Source organism: Podarcis tiliguerta, assembly GCF_965153285.1.
Source record: "Podarcis tiliguerta genome assembly, chromosome: 6".
In the NCBI taxonomy this organism is placed as follows: domain Eukaryota; kingdom Metazoa; phylum Chordata; class Lepidosauria; order Squamata; family Lacertidae; genus Podarcis; species Podarcis tiliguerta.
In genome coordinates this window covers 59,881,230-59,897,618 of record NC_139539.1, presented here as the reverse complement: position 1 = coordinate 59,897,618, position 16,389 = coordinate 59,881,230, and the positions used below count along the sequence as shown (strand labels likewise).

The window sequence follows — 16,389 nt, the reverse complement described above, 5'->3', positions numbered from 1 at the left end:
GAGGACTATTCCTCTTGTTCTGTCTGCAGGCTTCCCAGAGGAATCTGGTTGGCCATTGTGAGAACCCAGAATGTTGGACTAGATATACCTTTGGAATGATCTTTCTACAATATACATACTCAGCCCCCCCCCCCCAAGTTTACATGTGGTTTAATGACCAGTTGCAATTGCCTGATCCTGAGAACTCTGAAGCCAAAACTGCCTCCATTAAAATGCAGCATTATACGAGAACCACCTACACCCTCTTATGCCTTGGCTCCCTGGGGCTTGTTCTCATCATGCTAAACTATGCTTGTGTGTGATATCCAGACATAATCATTGTCTTCTACATGCCCTTATGAATTACTCGATATCAAATTTTGGTGAAAAACTATTAATTTTAAAACTGATTTAACCACCAATGTCAGTTTTCAGACATTCGTGTATGGAAAACCTCCATTGGCTAGAATGCATATTGATTTCTCTTTTGCGTTAACAATATGCACATGTACACGCCAGAGGTTCAAATGCAATTTTAACATTATCCTTCCAAACTTTCCCAATCAAATCAAACGAATGATTTAACTGCCCTATACCAAATCAATGTTTGAAACTCCCATTGTTCTAGGCGCATTTTGTGACAGGGAATTTCATTAGCGCGAACCGTATCTGAGCTCTGGGCGCAGTACTGCGCTTAAGATTTCAGATTAAAACTGCAGAGTGAAAGGAAAGGAGGACCTTTTCTGCCTCCCCACTTCTAGCTACTCTGTGAAGACTGGAGAAGAGACCCTCCTAAGAATATTAGGGGGTGGGAAGGAGTAGACCATGTGAAAAGTGAACATAATATTTTAGCTACAGTTCATTCATTTTCAGCTTTGTATTCTTGTTATAAAAAAAGCATGCCTAGACATTCCGTTGTTGTGCCCATAACCCAGGTTTAAGGTGCCATTTAGCTCCTAGCTTTCATATCTCAGTTTCTAACACTGTACCAAATGATAGATATAATTCCTAACATAAGGATTTAACCAGAATGGAGGCTGATTCTGCATCGCTCTAAATTATCCAACAGAATGCTTTTATAGCAATTCTCATAACACAGCTATTTATATCCATTGAGAAACTGAAAACATGCTTTGTCGATTCATCTACTGAGTAGCTCAGATGGAGAATGACAGAGCTTTGGCTACTCTAAGCAGGGAAGAGGAAGGGAACGATGACACAAAATCCTTCTCTCAAGCAATCATACACTTCTTACTATACTATACCGCAATATTAGCACATGGTAATCTAACACTGAAATCCACCGAACAGCCAACCATTTGTTGTCGACAACACGGAAACAATAGGAAATATTTCTCCGTTTCCATCAAAACCCAACTTTTCAATGCTAGACTACAGAACAACATAAATTTATAGTTTCCAAGACTGCTAAGGCAACCCCCACCCCACATCCCACCAATCACTATATCTGACCCTAAGTAGTCAATCAGTAGCATCCAGATAAAAATGTGTTATTATTGCATTACAAAATGTTGAGAACTTTTAACATGTAAAGAGTCAGCACATCAGAGAGCTGTTAGGTATTAGAGATGCAATCACATTTATGATATACCAACCCCATTGGCAGCAGCCATCTGAACTATCAGTGTTATTGCAAGCTTATTCAAATATCTCCCATCTCCTCCAACTACCATAGTAGATCCTTGTCGATCTCTTAGGTCTATGGAGAAAAATATACTCTGGATAAAATTGTGCAGGTAGTTTAGGTTGGTCTGAAAAACATATGTCTTCTTCCGTAATCCACTAGTTCCTGGTTTCTGGTCATAGTAAGGTGCTGTTGGCAAAGTCAGGATTGGCAATGGACTGTCTTCCATGATCCTTTTTCATATAAATGCATTAAAAAATAAAGATAGAAAAATACAACAACAGTGAAAAAATATATTTGAATCAGCCTTGATACTGGTAATAGCAGATCTCTTGGTTAGAGGTTCAGTTAAGTAGCTCTGTACCCTAAAATAGCTCCTTGAACCTTCTGCTGAATGTGGTTTCTGTAACTGAAGAACTTTTCTTGCACTTGCTCTGAAAGATCACTGTCAGAGAGAATACATCCAATTCCACACTGCAATCCCTGAGGAAAAATGGATGTTGTAGAAGTCTTTAAAGCCTTTTGATCACGACAGCGGCAGGGCTCTGAGCTCCTGGTTGTCACCGCAAGCGGGATTTAAACACAATGAAATCTGTATGACATTCTTTTTTGGGGAGAGGAGATGGGGAGAGAAAGCTGTTTAGTAGGTCAGCTCCTCAGTCAGAAGCATTGATTGATTTGTCACCAGGCTGAGCTCTCCAAACCAATGCGAAGCTAGAATTGTTTCAGCCAGATAAGCAGGTTTATAAATTGACTGCCTGGTTTCCAGTTGTGGAGCCTACTTTAACATCGTCTTCATCAAGAGGCAAGTATGTTGAGAAGGTAAGCCCTGTTAGAAGTGTGGTAATGTAGTGTGAAAGTTATTTTGTGGAGTCTAGCATGTAAAAGGTCACTCTTAAAATGGAAGTCAGGACTTCTCAGTTACCTACGGTTTCCTTAGCCCTCTGTTATTTTAATAACTAGAAAACTCTCCAGTGTCAAAAAGGATTTGCTTCATACTGTAAACTGAGCTAATATAACAAACAGAAGAGTTATTGGCAATGCCAAATTTTGCAACCAATTTTCAACCTTTCTTGGATAAAGTGCAGTATAATTGCTTTGATTTCAAACACTTCATTCCAGATACACCTAATTTTAAGCTGATCATAGCAACTTTATTAAAAATGTCATTTGCTTGAATACAAGGCATATGACAATCTAAGCAACCCATGTGCTTTAACATTCGTATTGCAAACAATTAAAAAAGAAAACATATCTCCATTCCATAGAATAAACCTGAAACATTGATCTTAAAAGACAGAAACACAATGCCTTTTAATGGGTTTTAGAGAGTTGTGTAATGAGCTCAAAATATTTTGCCCAAGGAATTAGGGGAACCCTGTAGCAGGTAAAGGTAATCATCATCATCATCATCATAATTTATTATTTATATCCCCCCCCCATCTGACTGGGTTTCCCCAGCCACTCTGGGCGGCTCCCAACAGAATATTAAAAATACAGTCAAACATTAAAAACTTCCCTAAACAGGGCTGCCTTCAGGTATCTTCTAAAAGTTGTTTATTTCCTTGACATCTGATGGGAGGGCGTTCCACAGGGTGGGTGCCACTACCGAGAAGGCCCCCTGCCTGGTAAGTCCCTGTAGCACCACAACTTCAGTCCCTACAGTAATATTCTGAACTGCTATGATAATTCGCCTTTCATGGAGTTTATTCCTCCCATTAGGGTTGACCAGACATGTGGCTCACAAGCCATGTATGACAATGGGCAGATGAAGTACAGTTTTGCAGGGGCAAAACGGGGGGAAAGGTAGAAAAGACTGAAGGAGTAGCTCCTAAACTAAAGTGCCTGGGGGAAATGGCCCCTAAATCAGCACCAACTAAGCCAGAAGTAGGTGAACGAGATGCCAAAGCCAACAAATCCAACACACAATTTCACAACAAATCCAGAGCATACATAAATTTTAAAGTCTTACTAAAACTGAAGTCTATCCTGTTTTGCTACCAGTGGGAGGCTGGATAAGTGGATTTTACCATCTTTCCATCTCCATGCAAATCAGTAATTATATCTCCAGGGTGGAATTGTATATATTCCCTCACTGTAGCCTCACCCTTGAGAAAATGACTGGCCCAATATATAGCATGGAAAACATCAAGTTTTAGGTAAGGGAAGAAAGCAGTGTTTTGTTTGGTTTTTTTGTAAAACCCTGTCTGTATTGAAAATTGTGGAACACATGCACTTGAACTCTGCAATGTGGTTAAATTCATAGGTAGAGGCTTTCCTCTTGTGGTACATACGTGCAAGTGCACATCCCAAAGGGAAACTGTACATTCCAGACATAGAATAGGCTCTCCTTTCGGATTATTAAACAGCTAAGAATCTTGTGGTCACAAAAACTTGTGCCACAATAAATTTGTCAGTTTACAAGGTGTGACCAGACACTGTTGTTTCTGCCCTTCTGGAAACTATTTCTGGTTAATGTAGGCCAGAATTCAATTACGAAACCTTTGGTATGGTTGAAGCCAAAACTTTGGAAAAAGAAGTTCCCCTACTATTTTCTATTAGCACTGGAATACTTTAAAAAAAATCTTCTCTGTCACAAAGCACAACATCAACAATGACTGGAAGGAACAAAAGGAGAAAATCTCTGCTTCTGTTTAGAAGAAATACTGTAGTCGCAACATGTGTGGTTGTTTTTTTTAAAAAAAAACTCTTTTTCTGAAGTCACACTGTTTATTAAATTCTGTCACAACTTAACATTACTGCTGGCATTTCTGAGATTGGCTAGCCTGCATTAAACACTACTTCTGAAGTTAGGATGGCTGACAATAAAAAGAAAGGCTAACATTAGGATCTTTAAAACAATTTCATTGCAATCCTCCAAGTCTGAAGGTGCAGAAGTGTTTATCTCACTAAAAATAATTTTCAAGTCACATTGGGTTATGCATTGCATGTATAAGCTAACTGTTGCAGCAATCTGCATGTGTTCATAATCTCATTATTTTCATTTTTCAATAACTTGGTACATTCTACGGCTCCAGAATTTTTTCTTTTTAAAAGTTTTTTGGCCTTCCAGTTCAATTCCCACAATTTTTTATTTGAAAAAAAAGGAAAGAAAGCAAGGAATCTGGAACATATGGCCAACTGTCCTTGTTGTCCCCACCTCCTACAGACGCCCCTAATTACTAATCCGGATACAGCTTTGCTTGATTCAGAAAAGCATCCTCATTCAACTGATAGAATATAACTTGGCTCCCCCTGGTGGCAGTCCTGGGTGCTTTTTGAACAAGTCTCTCTTCTCTCAGCAGTAATGCAGATAGGGTGAGTAATCTATCCTAATGGCTTTAAAGAGAGTTAGTTGTTGTGTCACTGGTTCCCACCTACTCCCTGGGTGGTTTAAAGCTTCCTGTCGTGTTTGAGGTAGTGGAAGTAGCTCTGTCTCTGTTGCTCCTGGGAAAAGGAAAGAGCAGCTCTCCTGAAGCAGCCTGCCAGGAAAGCCAATGTAGAGACCTTTGCTGTCCAAACACGGCACTAATTAAATTTACAAGGGTATTCTTGGTTTATATTAAACATTACAAATAAAAGGGACTGAGGGGACACTGTGACATTTTAGGTAAGTTGTGCCATTTATGGTTTAACAGGTCAAGATCCTGCATCTTGAACTGTTCTGGAAGGTATTTAGTACATTTTACACGGCCATTTTACACGCATTCAATATGTGCACAGCCACAGAGCCCTAAGAGAGAGGGCAAAAGCAGAGCAAAAACAGTGCCTAGCAATCCTAGAAGCCTTTGCAAGTGCAATCCCAGGAGCCCTTGCACCAACCGTTGATGTCTGTGGAGAGTTGGAGTTTGAGCAAGGAAGTTTGGAGAGAGTGATTGTGCTGTTTGCAGGCTTTTTCAATGGTGCTCCCAATATACACACTTACACTTAAGCACACAGTGCTTTGGAACATAACCCCAACATAAAATGGCCATTGCCCATAATGCATGTAGATTCTGGGGCATGTGCTGTCAGTGCCCGACTACAGTCCCCGCCTGCTTAGAATCAGTCAATGGATTCTGCAAAAGCTAAATTTCCCAAACAACTGTCAAAGCCAGTGTCATACAGCAGGCCATTAGCAATATCTGATCAAAGTGGCTATGACTGTTACACCTAGTGAAAAGCATCTCTAACCTTCAATTCTAGGCATAGTAATGAACCCAGACTCATTCTGCTATGTACCTCATTGATGGGTGGAGGTTTCCCACCTCACTGTAGGCCAATTTTGACAAAAGGGTGGGAATGCCCATTTGGCAATCACATGACATCATTATGACATCAGATGACAAATTCAAAGGGGCTTGTTCCTCTGAAGGTATGCTGTCAGCACCAATCAGCAGAAAAAAATATCTGTTTACATCTGTAGAATGAATCCAAGCCATGTCTGTAAACAGACATCCCTCCTCTCTGTTTATGGTCGCCTGCAAACAGTTTCTGACAGTGCACTGTCAGGCAAAGATCATTGGTGCTTGCAAAGGCACAGGGCTTTGCAGGCACGGTTGATCAACAGTGCTTTGTCCTGTCTTTACCCTCCCTACCACTGATGCTATATATAGTGCCAGGTATGGAGGAGCTGGGCATGGCTTAGCAAAGACACCCTTGTGAGCCAAATGAAGAGGGCTGCTGGGCTTAATAGGCCTCTGGGCAAAAGGTTTCCCAGCACTGGTCTGTGCAGCCTTAGGCTACAATTCTTCCCTGGAATTAAGTTCTATAGAATTCAGTGGGGCTTCTTAGTAGATGTTATAGAGCTGCACTGTTAATACACAGCACTGAGCACAATAGGATTTGTTCCTAGGTAAGTGAGTAAAGGACTGCAGAATGAATTTATTTTCGGACACACTAACTGGACACAGATATCCCTTCAAAAAGCATGATCTGCCATGGGCAGAATGCTGATTCACACAGCCACTTTTTTACTTAGTAAAGTTGCTTTAACTTTACCATTTCACTCATTTAGTATGCTGAAATCCTCCTGTGTATATTTCAACATGTGCCCACTTCATGCCTCCTTATGTGCCAGTTTAGACTTTGGAACATTTGGGAGCAACCCAACCTTGGATGCTATCAAAAGGCTGCATAAGGCCTGTTCAACACTAGAGACCCTGTGAACTATGCTCCCACATACTAAATTACAAGATTCATTTGAAGTCAGACAGAAAACTTGTCTTAATTTCAACAGTTCATAATTTGTTTTCAGGACGGCAGGGGATCTTTGCAAGCATAATACTATGGCTTGCAAAGATTGGCTAGAGGAAAACCATTTCTTTTAAAAAATGTAAAGTTATCTCTACTGCATATTCAGAAATGTGTGTGTTTACTCAGATGTATGTTCAATGTAGCTTGAACAGAAATTGCTTCAACACACATTACAAAAAGAAGATGACTAGGACTCTGTGTGACCTAATTTCTTACTCATCCTTCGCCACTTGGCATTGCTATGACATAAGCAGAGGCACTGCTAGTGCTCAGTCTTCTGGAAACACGCCATGTTCCATTATGGTCCCCTGGGTATACTTCCAAAATCTGGACAAACCAGCCTTTATATTTAGCTGAAGCCAATCCTAATGCCTGCCCATTTGTGCACTCCCTTCTTCAAACAGATCTGTATATACACTTCCCCGTGTTCTGAAAACTAATGTTTAAAATTAGTGCTGTGTTGCACTACTAATCCCTTTTCATCTAAAATATTACTCTTTCCTTTCTAAAAACTTTATTCTAGAACAAGAGTGGGGAACCCCCAACCTCAAAAAAAAAACAAAAAACCTGTATAGGGCTGCATTCTCTCAGGGGCAATCTGCCAGGGGTGGACAAAGCCAGTGTTAGAAGCAGGTGGGGCAGCTTTCCCCTACTTTTCACCTACTTTCATCCACCTTCACCCCTCCTAAGTGCTCACATTAAATTAAACCAAAGGTGACATGAAAGCAGACTGCAGTTTGCCGACCCTGTTCTAGAGCTCTAATTCCGAAGGACCTCTATGGTTAAGGAATAACAAGTTTGCTGTAAGACCATTATACATTTGAGGGGGTGATTAAAATTTAAAGGACAGCACCCCATTTTTATGCTGCGGCTTCTTAATAAAATGCTATTGTTTTTGAGTGAGGGAGAAAAAAAGGGGAGGGAGTGAAGTAGCAGAAAGAGAGAGGAACAGGTGGCCTGCCCGGTTTTCTTTTCTTCTGTGCCCACCACCTATTCAAGCTCTGCCCATCCCTGGTGTACAACCCCCAAATGAATACCAGCAAAGGAATGCAGTTGTTGGCATAGAAAGGGATCACCACAGCTATTGGATCTTCTACTGAAGGGGTGGAGCACCTCCGGCCCAGGTACTAATCTTGGTCTGCCATAGGATCAAAGTTGGCTTGCAAGCCTGCTTCGCCCAAATCACAGCTACTTGTCCATCAGCTGACATCTGGCAGGGTTCAGCCATGCAGGACTCTGTTTTGCCAGCATGGATTGAATTCTCTGCTCATCAGACATGTAAGCACCACTGACTTAAATGGAACATACTCCCATGTAAGTAGCATACAATTGCAGCCAAAAAACTATTCATTTTGGTTTAAAATTTCCAAGTGCTAAGCAAACAATGAAGTTCAGCAGAACTAGGAAGCATACCTCCAAAGCTAACAAGGCAATTCACATTGGTTAGGATCTCTTTGATTAGTCCACTGAGGACAGACTAATCATGTGCTATAATTAAGTCGGGCAGAAAAAACATCCAAAGCACAGGTAATCTTTATCAAGTTTCTTAGGGCAACTTCAAATCTTGCACAGCGGACAATGCACATTATTAAACTTAAATGAATGTCTGTTATATGCATACATTGTGTGTTTGTGTGTGTGTGTGTGTGTGTGTGTGTGTACTCATATTCTGTAAAATAGGGCCACTTTACACCATTTTGGGAAGGTGCATGTATGAAGAGTGGCATATAAATGCCTAAAATAAAAACAACACACAAAACATAAGAATATCCATCTGGATCAGGCCAATGCCCTCTCTTGTCTAACACCCTGTTCTCACAGTGGCCAACTGGACAGCTAGCAAGCAGGACCTGAGTGCAGCAGCACACTCCCCACTTATGATACCCAGCAAATGGTATTTAGAGATATACTGCCTCTGACTGTGAAGGTAGAATGTAGCCATTGTGGCAAGCAGCCATTGATAGGCTTGCTACCAAATATTCTGTCAACAGTGAGTTTCTTGCTGAACACACCTGTAGGATCCATGCGCTTCCAAGCCCGTACTTGTGACTTTCAAACTTTGGACTTAAAACATCCTAGGGCAGGGAGCAGCTAACCCCAAGTTGGGTGGGGGCTGATCCAACCCCTCCAGTTTGTCTGCCCCTGCTGCCTGCTTCCAGCAATTTTGGCAGCAGTGGCAAGGGGGGTGGGGATGATGTAGATACAACACTGTATGTAGATACAACACTGGAGCTCAGAACAACTATTACTCCTCCTCCTCCTCCTCCTCTTATTTGTTAGTCACCATATCTTGCCCATGGCAACCGTCCACTGATACATTAAAACCAAGAGGTAAAAGAAATACATTAAAAACATCCCACCAACTTCTAAAAGGCCACAAAAAAAACTAAAGGCCTTTCCCAGTCAACAAATCATTCATTTGATGAGCTGAGTAGGGGCAGTAACCCTGGATCAGCTGAGGAGGAGGGGTTGTGTGCCTGTTTTGACCACACCCATCACTGGCAGGAAGCCGCTGAAGGACTAACCAAGGGTTAAAGTCGTCCTCAGACCAAGAAATGGTAAGCACTTCTATCCTAGGGGTAGCATCTTTAAAAAAATGTACAGTAGTACATCTGAACACAAACTCAAATTTTGAGCCCAAGCATTTTAAACCTTTGAACAATTCAATAATTAGACCATTAGGACGATAAATAATGCAAGTACAGTAGGTATGCAGAGGGAGACAAGAGCAAATGCAGCACAAATGATAAGAGATTGAGCTACAAAAGAGTAAATATCCAGTTCAAATCCCGCTTCTGTAATGAACTCCTTAGATGATCTTAGACATGCTACTCTCCCTCAGGCTCAACATTTACAATAGGGCAGGCATAGGCAAACTCCGGCCCTCCAGATGTTTGGGACTACAACTCCCACCATCCCTAGCTAACAGGACCAGTGGTCAGGGATGATGGGAATTGTAGTCCAAAACATCTGGAGGGCCAGAGTTTGCCTATGCCTGCAATAGTGGGATAATAGGGTTGTTGTACTGCAACTAGATAACGTATGTGAAACATTTTGAAAGTGTCAAATGTTATTATGTATCCTAGATTGGTTTCGGGCATAGCCACACTTTGACTACTAAATGAAATCACCATAGACTAGAAATGCAAACCCATTACTTTGCAAGTGACACAACCCGGTAGTGATGCATAGTGTCCCATCAAGGGTTCATTTAACTCAGCAATACTGATTCCCTATCTGGGACTGGGAAACCACAAGGATTGTCAGGGTCTGTGAGGCTGCAATGCATGGCTGGTGAACTTTGCACAGGTTGCTAGGTCTCAGGTTGTGCAGGCCTGTACACAGATAGAATAAGAAAGAAGCCCAGATATCAGTCTTACAAGTTTTATCCTTCTCCCTTGGAAAGATAACCTTTAAATAGTATTGGGCAATCTATTTACTTTCAAAGGACAGAAAAACCTACTGACTTATTGCTCATGCCCCATTAACATTTGTTTGAAATATGTACCTGAAGGATAGTTTCTTTGAATCTATGCTAATCATCATTTTAGTTCCTGGCTGGCGAGAGGCCAGCATTTTCGCTGCTAGGGAAGCAAGGCCTTTTTAGAACCATGCCAAGAGGCCTAGCAATGCACTTGGCATTAAAGCTGCCTTCGGGAGAGGGGGAAGGGGTGGAAATCAAGAGTTTTAAAAAATATAAGAAGTGGACTTTTAACTGTCATGAGGAACATAACAACAAGCCTTTGCACAATCAAGGTCTTTGCAAAAGGTCACGCTTGTGCAAACATATGAAGAGGTAACTTAGGTCCATTTGCAAAGTTCCAAAAATCCTACTTTATTTTAAATTGAGGGTCACCTTTCAACTGATTTGTTACGAGCTGCACGTACTCCTGCAGCAAAGCAAGAGAAACCATATCTCTAATGCCTGAAAGGTTAAGCTAAATGTCAGAGATTGCCGAGCCTTTTGCAGTAGGCAAGAGGAGTGCCATCACAAACACCCCCCTCTAATGGCAACGGATGTGTGTGTAAAAATAATTAACTTACCTAAGCGGTACCTCAATCCCAACTTGCTCTAACTTTACTGGTGCTTCGTTCTCTGTTTGCAGCCACCACAGTCACAAGAAGCATTTTCATAAGGGGCACTCAGAACATCTTTTTGCCTAGAGCACATCACTTGTGGTTGTCATTAAGGCAACACAAAATGGAAGAGAATGATAAAAAAAGAGAACTCTGTAGGCAGGATAATTTTTTCCTTTGAATTTGATACTAGAAATTTGTATTTGTTTGGGGATTTAAGCTTCAGGTGTGGAATTAGTTTTCCCTTCCTACCAACTTAGACAAGGATTTTAAATTCTCCCATGGCTATTTCTCTCGCTTATCACAATGCTATTGTGGTTCCATTCACTGGCAAATCTTGACAACACTCCACTCAAAATAATGGGGAGGGGACGCATGAAAGGAAGATTAGGAAAAATTAAACTTTATAATGATGCATACAGCCTATTGCCTAGTGCACAGAGCCCATCAGAGCGCACAGAACACAACCCAAAGCCTGATTAGCAGGCCCAAAGATGACCAGGAAGCAAGGAGCATGGCTTGTGGTGGCAATGCCTGCTCATTTCGTTTTGCCTGGAGCAACGAATTGTCCCGCGCGCCCTGCTTCATTTCCCACGCCTGTGTTGCAGGACAAGCCGCGGGGCCCGAGAACGCATGAAGGGAGGGCAGAGGGTGGCTCGAAGCCCCGAGCTGCGCGCCGAGAGGGAACCTCCGGAGCTGGCCAGTTCCTCCAGCGCGCTTGCCAGGGCGCCTAGAGAGCGGGACCCCAGCCCCTTCGGCCCCCTTACCCCGTTGGCGGCGGCGATGCGGATGATGAGCTGGATGGCCTCCTTCATGTAGAACCTGCCGTCTCCGCCGACCACCAAGGTGGCCGCCTGCCTCTCGGCGGGGTCGGTGGTGGAGATAATGCTCTGGATGAAATTCTCGGCGTAGTTGGCATTGCCCTGGAACACCTTGACCCGCTTGCGGAGGCCGCTGGTGCCGGGCTTCTGGTCGGGGTAGGCTTTGGTTTTGACGGTCACGATCTTCACCATGGTGCCGTGGGCTGGGGCTGGAGCTGGATCGGGCGGGCGGGCGCGCTTGGGGAGCTGGGCTGGCTGCAGGGTGACTCTGCCTTCGCCTCTCTCCGCCTCTAGTACAAGCGGCGGGGCTGGACTTCTGCAGTCACCTCTCACACCGAGCAGCCAGCTCCGCCCTCTTAAAGCCGCAGGCGCCGGAGATGAGACTCCCCTTCCGGATCGCCCGCCTGCAGCCCCATTCTGAGCTTCCCCTTCCCCGCTCCGTGCTGCGCCGATGCAGCCCGAGCCTGGGCGCGTCGATTCGCAAGCAAGTGCCCACCGATTTCATACTGAAGCAGGTATGGGTGTAAAAGACGGCAGCATCCCATAGCCGACAGCGGGAGTACGCACAGATTCGAGACATATTTCATTCATGACTATTTCACTTTGTTCAAACAAAATCAAAAAATCCTTTCCAGTAGCACCTTGGAGACCAACTATGTTTGTTATTGGTATGAGCTTTCGTGTGCATGCACACTTCTTCAAAGGATAAATGGACATAAATCTGATATCAGGAATCGCAAGACAGAGAAACCAATAGGAGAAGACTTCAATCTCCCAGGGCATTCTATACAAGATCTCAAAGTAGCTGTCTTATTACCAAATAATTTCGGAAATAGACTGGAAAGAGCAGTTGCTGAATTGCAACTTACTACCAAACTTAAAACCATAGAGAGACCTGGTCTGAATAGAGACATTGGGTTCTTATCTTATTATACATGATAAAGCTATTTTTAGCCATCTCACCCCTTGCTTTTTCCTGTAAGACCAATTGCAGTCGTTAACAGTTGTCAACAGGTTTACCACACCTATCAGCCAATCACCCATTCCCACCACCCTTCTGAGTAATACCCCTCCTCTCACTATATATATATAAAGGTCTGGTGACTTCTGTTTCAGTATATCTGAAGAAGTGTGCATGCACACGAAAGCTCATACCAATAACAAACTTAGTTGGTCTCTAAGGTGCTACTGGAAGGGATTTTTTTATTTTATCATAGACAAAGTCCAAGCTTTTATTTGTCCATCATCTTGCTCTTTGGGGGGCAAAATGGGGTCCTTGAGCTGTACACCAGCACTGCTAACAAATATATAATCATAACTAGTTCTCTTGCATATGGGTTACCAATCCAGCTTCTGCTAGTGAATTTATTTGCTCACCTCCTTTAAAAAAAAAAATCGTATTTGAAGTATGGTATAATCCCTTCATTCCAGTTTTAACTGTATCAAAGCATGGTTAAGTGAAACAATCCTATATTGCTTCCTTGCATATCTGTCACCACCTCCCTCATCCTCCATGGTGTGCTGAATTTAAGATGGTAACCTCCTAGGAAAGGGGCCTGCCCCCTTATACTTTGAAAAACACCATGTATGCTCACATACAATGCTAATTATAATCTATTTTATTCAATTAGGCCACAATTTTCAGAGAAGGGAAGATGGCTTGGGGGCGGGTTAGGTCAATAATAAAGTCAAATGGTTAAAAACAAGGGATTGTAGCCAATGCTAATTCTATTCAGAGTAGACCCATTGACATTACTAAGCACAACTTAGGTCCAGGAGTTCCCATGGGTCTACTCTGATTGGACCTTAGTTGGATACAACCCATTTTGATTTTTTTAAAAAGCTCAACAGATCAAAGCATTCTAAAATATGCAAGTATGTGCCACACAAATTGCTTTTGGAGTTTATAGCTCTGGGTTACTGTACACTGATGAGTTTTGAAGTGGAGCTTCTAAAACTGGTTACACTGAGCAACATTTCCTGAAGTTGCAGTATCTTGGATACAGTTTTTTCTGGGTTAAAATCAGAAGCAAACTTCCCCCTTTTTAAAAAGTGATTTCTTCATATTGGAACAATGAGCAGTCAGGTAGAAGATTAAATACTGCATATGCCCGTTATTTAAAGTATTTTTACCCCACTTATCAGTGGCAAAAAAGGCTCCCAGAATGTAATATAAATATAGATATAAATATAAATAATAAGACAATCCTTGTCCTTAGGAATAAAATTAAAAATGCACAATATAAATGGGAAAAGGATTGGGATGGAAGAGGGGAAATAAGCCATTTTCATAATGGCTGCTATTGGTAATGGAATGCTGCATTAAACAGACTTTAGTCTGACCCTGCAGAGCCAAGTCATATGCTCTTATGGTGATGCTCAGTTGTGTGTAGTTTCTCCAGTTTTCTTAGTTTACGAAATGTAGCCACAGATGTAGCCTTCTGTGATGGAAGACTAAGCTGAGTGTGTGAGAGAGGGGCTGCTTACCCCCCCCCCCCGGATATTTCTCACAATCTTCTTCAGCTGTTTTACCTTGCAATGGGGGGGGGGGGTTATGGTTAGACAAAAAGAAACATGTACCTGTATTTTTGCCCCTCTGGATGAGAGAGGAGAAAGGAATTTTGTATGGAACAATTTTAGCAGGGGGCACCCCTCTCCTTATTTGGCAGCTGACACTTTGGCAAATGCATTTTATAAAAGAAGAAACTCAGAGAATAAATACTTGGAATAATAATTTCCCCAAATGTGGGCGTTTTTAGACAATTAACACCTGGGAAAGGTGTTTAATAGTCCTTAGAAGTCTGTGTGTGTCTGCCTAAGCCCTTAGACATTACTTCACACTCTCACATATGAAACATCTGGTTTGTGCAAAGTGAATGACTGCTTTAACCTAGCTTCAAATAGGCAAGTATTAGAAGAAGAAAAAACTCCACTTACTGTTTGGATAAAGGTCAGAGTTGCCTCATCTGTAGAGACCTCTTGCAGGTTCTGCATGATGCTGTAACCTGCGGAGTGTGGCATGAGGATGGAGTTTGGAATTATCTAGCAAAGCATTTATGCATATTGTCATTATTTTATAAGTGTTAATTAAAAAAAACTTAATACCATCACCGCTTTAAATTAAATAATTTAGCATCCCACAAACCAAAGCATAAGCATGGTTTTGCAAATCCTATTTGACTGTCATGAAGCTTTATTTTACTTTAGAAAAACAAAAAGCAGTTCTCATTATTTTGCTCTTAAAAATTAGCTTACCAGAGGCTGATGCTTTCAGCTACAGTACAGGGAGGCTCATATTGGCAAGCCCAAGAATTCTGCCTTGTCTTTGGGTTATATAGATGGTAACTCCCAACAATTGTGCTAGATCATGTAGCCTTACTTTATGAAGGAAGAGACATACTTGTTTGGCTTTTTCAGTTCAATATAAAAAGGGAGATGGAAAAATCCATGGATAGTTTGGTTAGAGAATGGTGCTGGTAACACCAAGGTCACAGGCTCGATTCCCATATGGGACAGCTGCATATTCCTGCATTGCAAGGGGTTGGACTAGATGATCCTCAGGGTCCCTTCCAGCAATACAGTTCTAAGATTCTGTGTGCACCACCATAGACACCATGCATAGCAATATTTGATAAATGGATGCCTTTATTTATGAGCAGCAAAAGGGATCAGTAGATGTTTGGTGATGGAAAAAAATGCATACACACAAAATCACACTATGCTTGCCCTGATGGAAGAATTGCCAAGATTCTTAAGGTATACTGGTACAAGGAAATTTAGGACTTTAAAAAACCAGTACCTTGATTTATTATTTTTACTTATCTCTCTATACTTTAGAGGCCTTCCTTACACTTTAGAATACATGGTTCATTTATTATTCCTTGTTTAAACATGTTGTTTTAGCTTCTCTGTTTAAAAATTACTTTCCAAACATACATTTTTCATTAGTTCTACAGTTTCTTTTATATATCTATATCTATATCTATAGATATATATACACACAAACATATATACGAGAACAGTTTTAGATAGACTTAAGCAGGCAGTTTCTGCACTTGACGAAGCATGGTTTAAATTTCATAACTGACATTTACTTGCCTAGTATCCTGTTACGGCATAAGAAGCCAGTCTACAAGAGTGGCTGTGATTTAAATATAGCTTTTCAAGACTTCTTGCACTTTCTTAGACAAGGTCATATAAATCTGATCTCTTATTTAAATTATAAGCCTGTTTTTAGTAGGCAGTTGTAACATTTCCTCATAGGTGTTTTGAAACTTTTTCAATTCTCCCTTTTGAAATGTGCAGAGTACACAGTACTCCAAGTGCAGTTGCACCAAAGATATGTATTGGCTCGGTTTTTCTCAATTCTTTATCTAATTAACCCTGACATGGTAATCATTTTTTCCATAGGTGTCATACATTGTGTTGCCATTTTCATTGAACTATCCACCACTGCTCCTAGCCAGTAACTGCCAGTTCAAAACTTGAAAACATATACATCAAATTAGGATTTTTTACCCCAATGTACATCACTTTATACTTGCTCATTCATCCAATTTGGAAGGCTGCTTCTGGAGCTCCTTTCTGTTCTTACTGTCATAAACAATTTGGTATTGTCAGCAAACTTTGCTA

The 16,389-nt window shown here is 41.6% G+C and overlaps 3 protein-coding genes across 6 annotated transcripts in view; 1 reads left to right on the top strand and 2 right to left on the bottom strand.

Moving 5' to 3' along the window:
- PGM1 (phosphoglucomutase 1) overlaps positions 1 to 12,663 on the bottom strand; it is a 28,696-nt gene extending 16,033 nt beyond the window's left edge. The window contains exon 1 of the mRNA XM_083448108.1: positions 11,704 to 12,663. Within this exon, the coding sequence (XP_083304234.1) occupies positions 11,704 to 11,949 (246 nt within the window). The 5' untranslated portion in view covers positions 11,950 to 12,663. The remainder of the gene's footprint in view (positions 1 to 11,703) is intronic.
- Positions 1 to 16,389, bottom strand: part of EFCAB7 (EF-hand calcium binding domain 7) — a 54,088-nt gene that overhangs the window by 5,473 nt on the left and 32,226 nt on the right. For 2 of the 3 annotated variants that reach the window (XR_014513011.1, XR_014513012.1), the window contains one exon: positions 14,695 to 14,762. The gene's annotated coding sequence lies outside the window, so the exon portion shown is untranslated. Of the gene's footprint in view, positions 1 to 14,694; positions 14,763 to 16,389 lie in introns of those variants that run through there. The other variant, XR_014513010.1, reaches the window with a different exon arrangement.
- The window catches only part of ITGB3BP (integrin subunit beta 3 binding protein), an 83,076-nt gene continuing 67,470 nt past the window's right edge, over positions 784 to 16,389 (top strand). The window contains exons 1-2 of one of the 2 annotated variants that reach the window (XM_083448225.1): positions 1,449 to 2,446; positions 4,794 to 4,942. The gene's annotated coding sequence lies outside the window, so the exon portion shown is untranslated. Of the gene's footprint in view, positions 2,447 to 4,793; positions 4,943 to 16,389 lie in introns of both variants that reach the window. The other variant, XM_083448222.1, reaches the window with a different exon arrangement.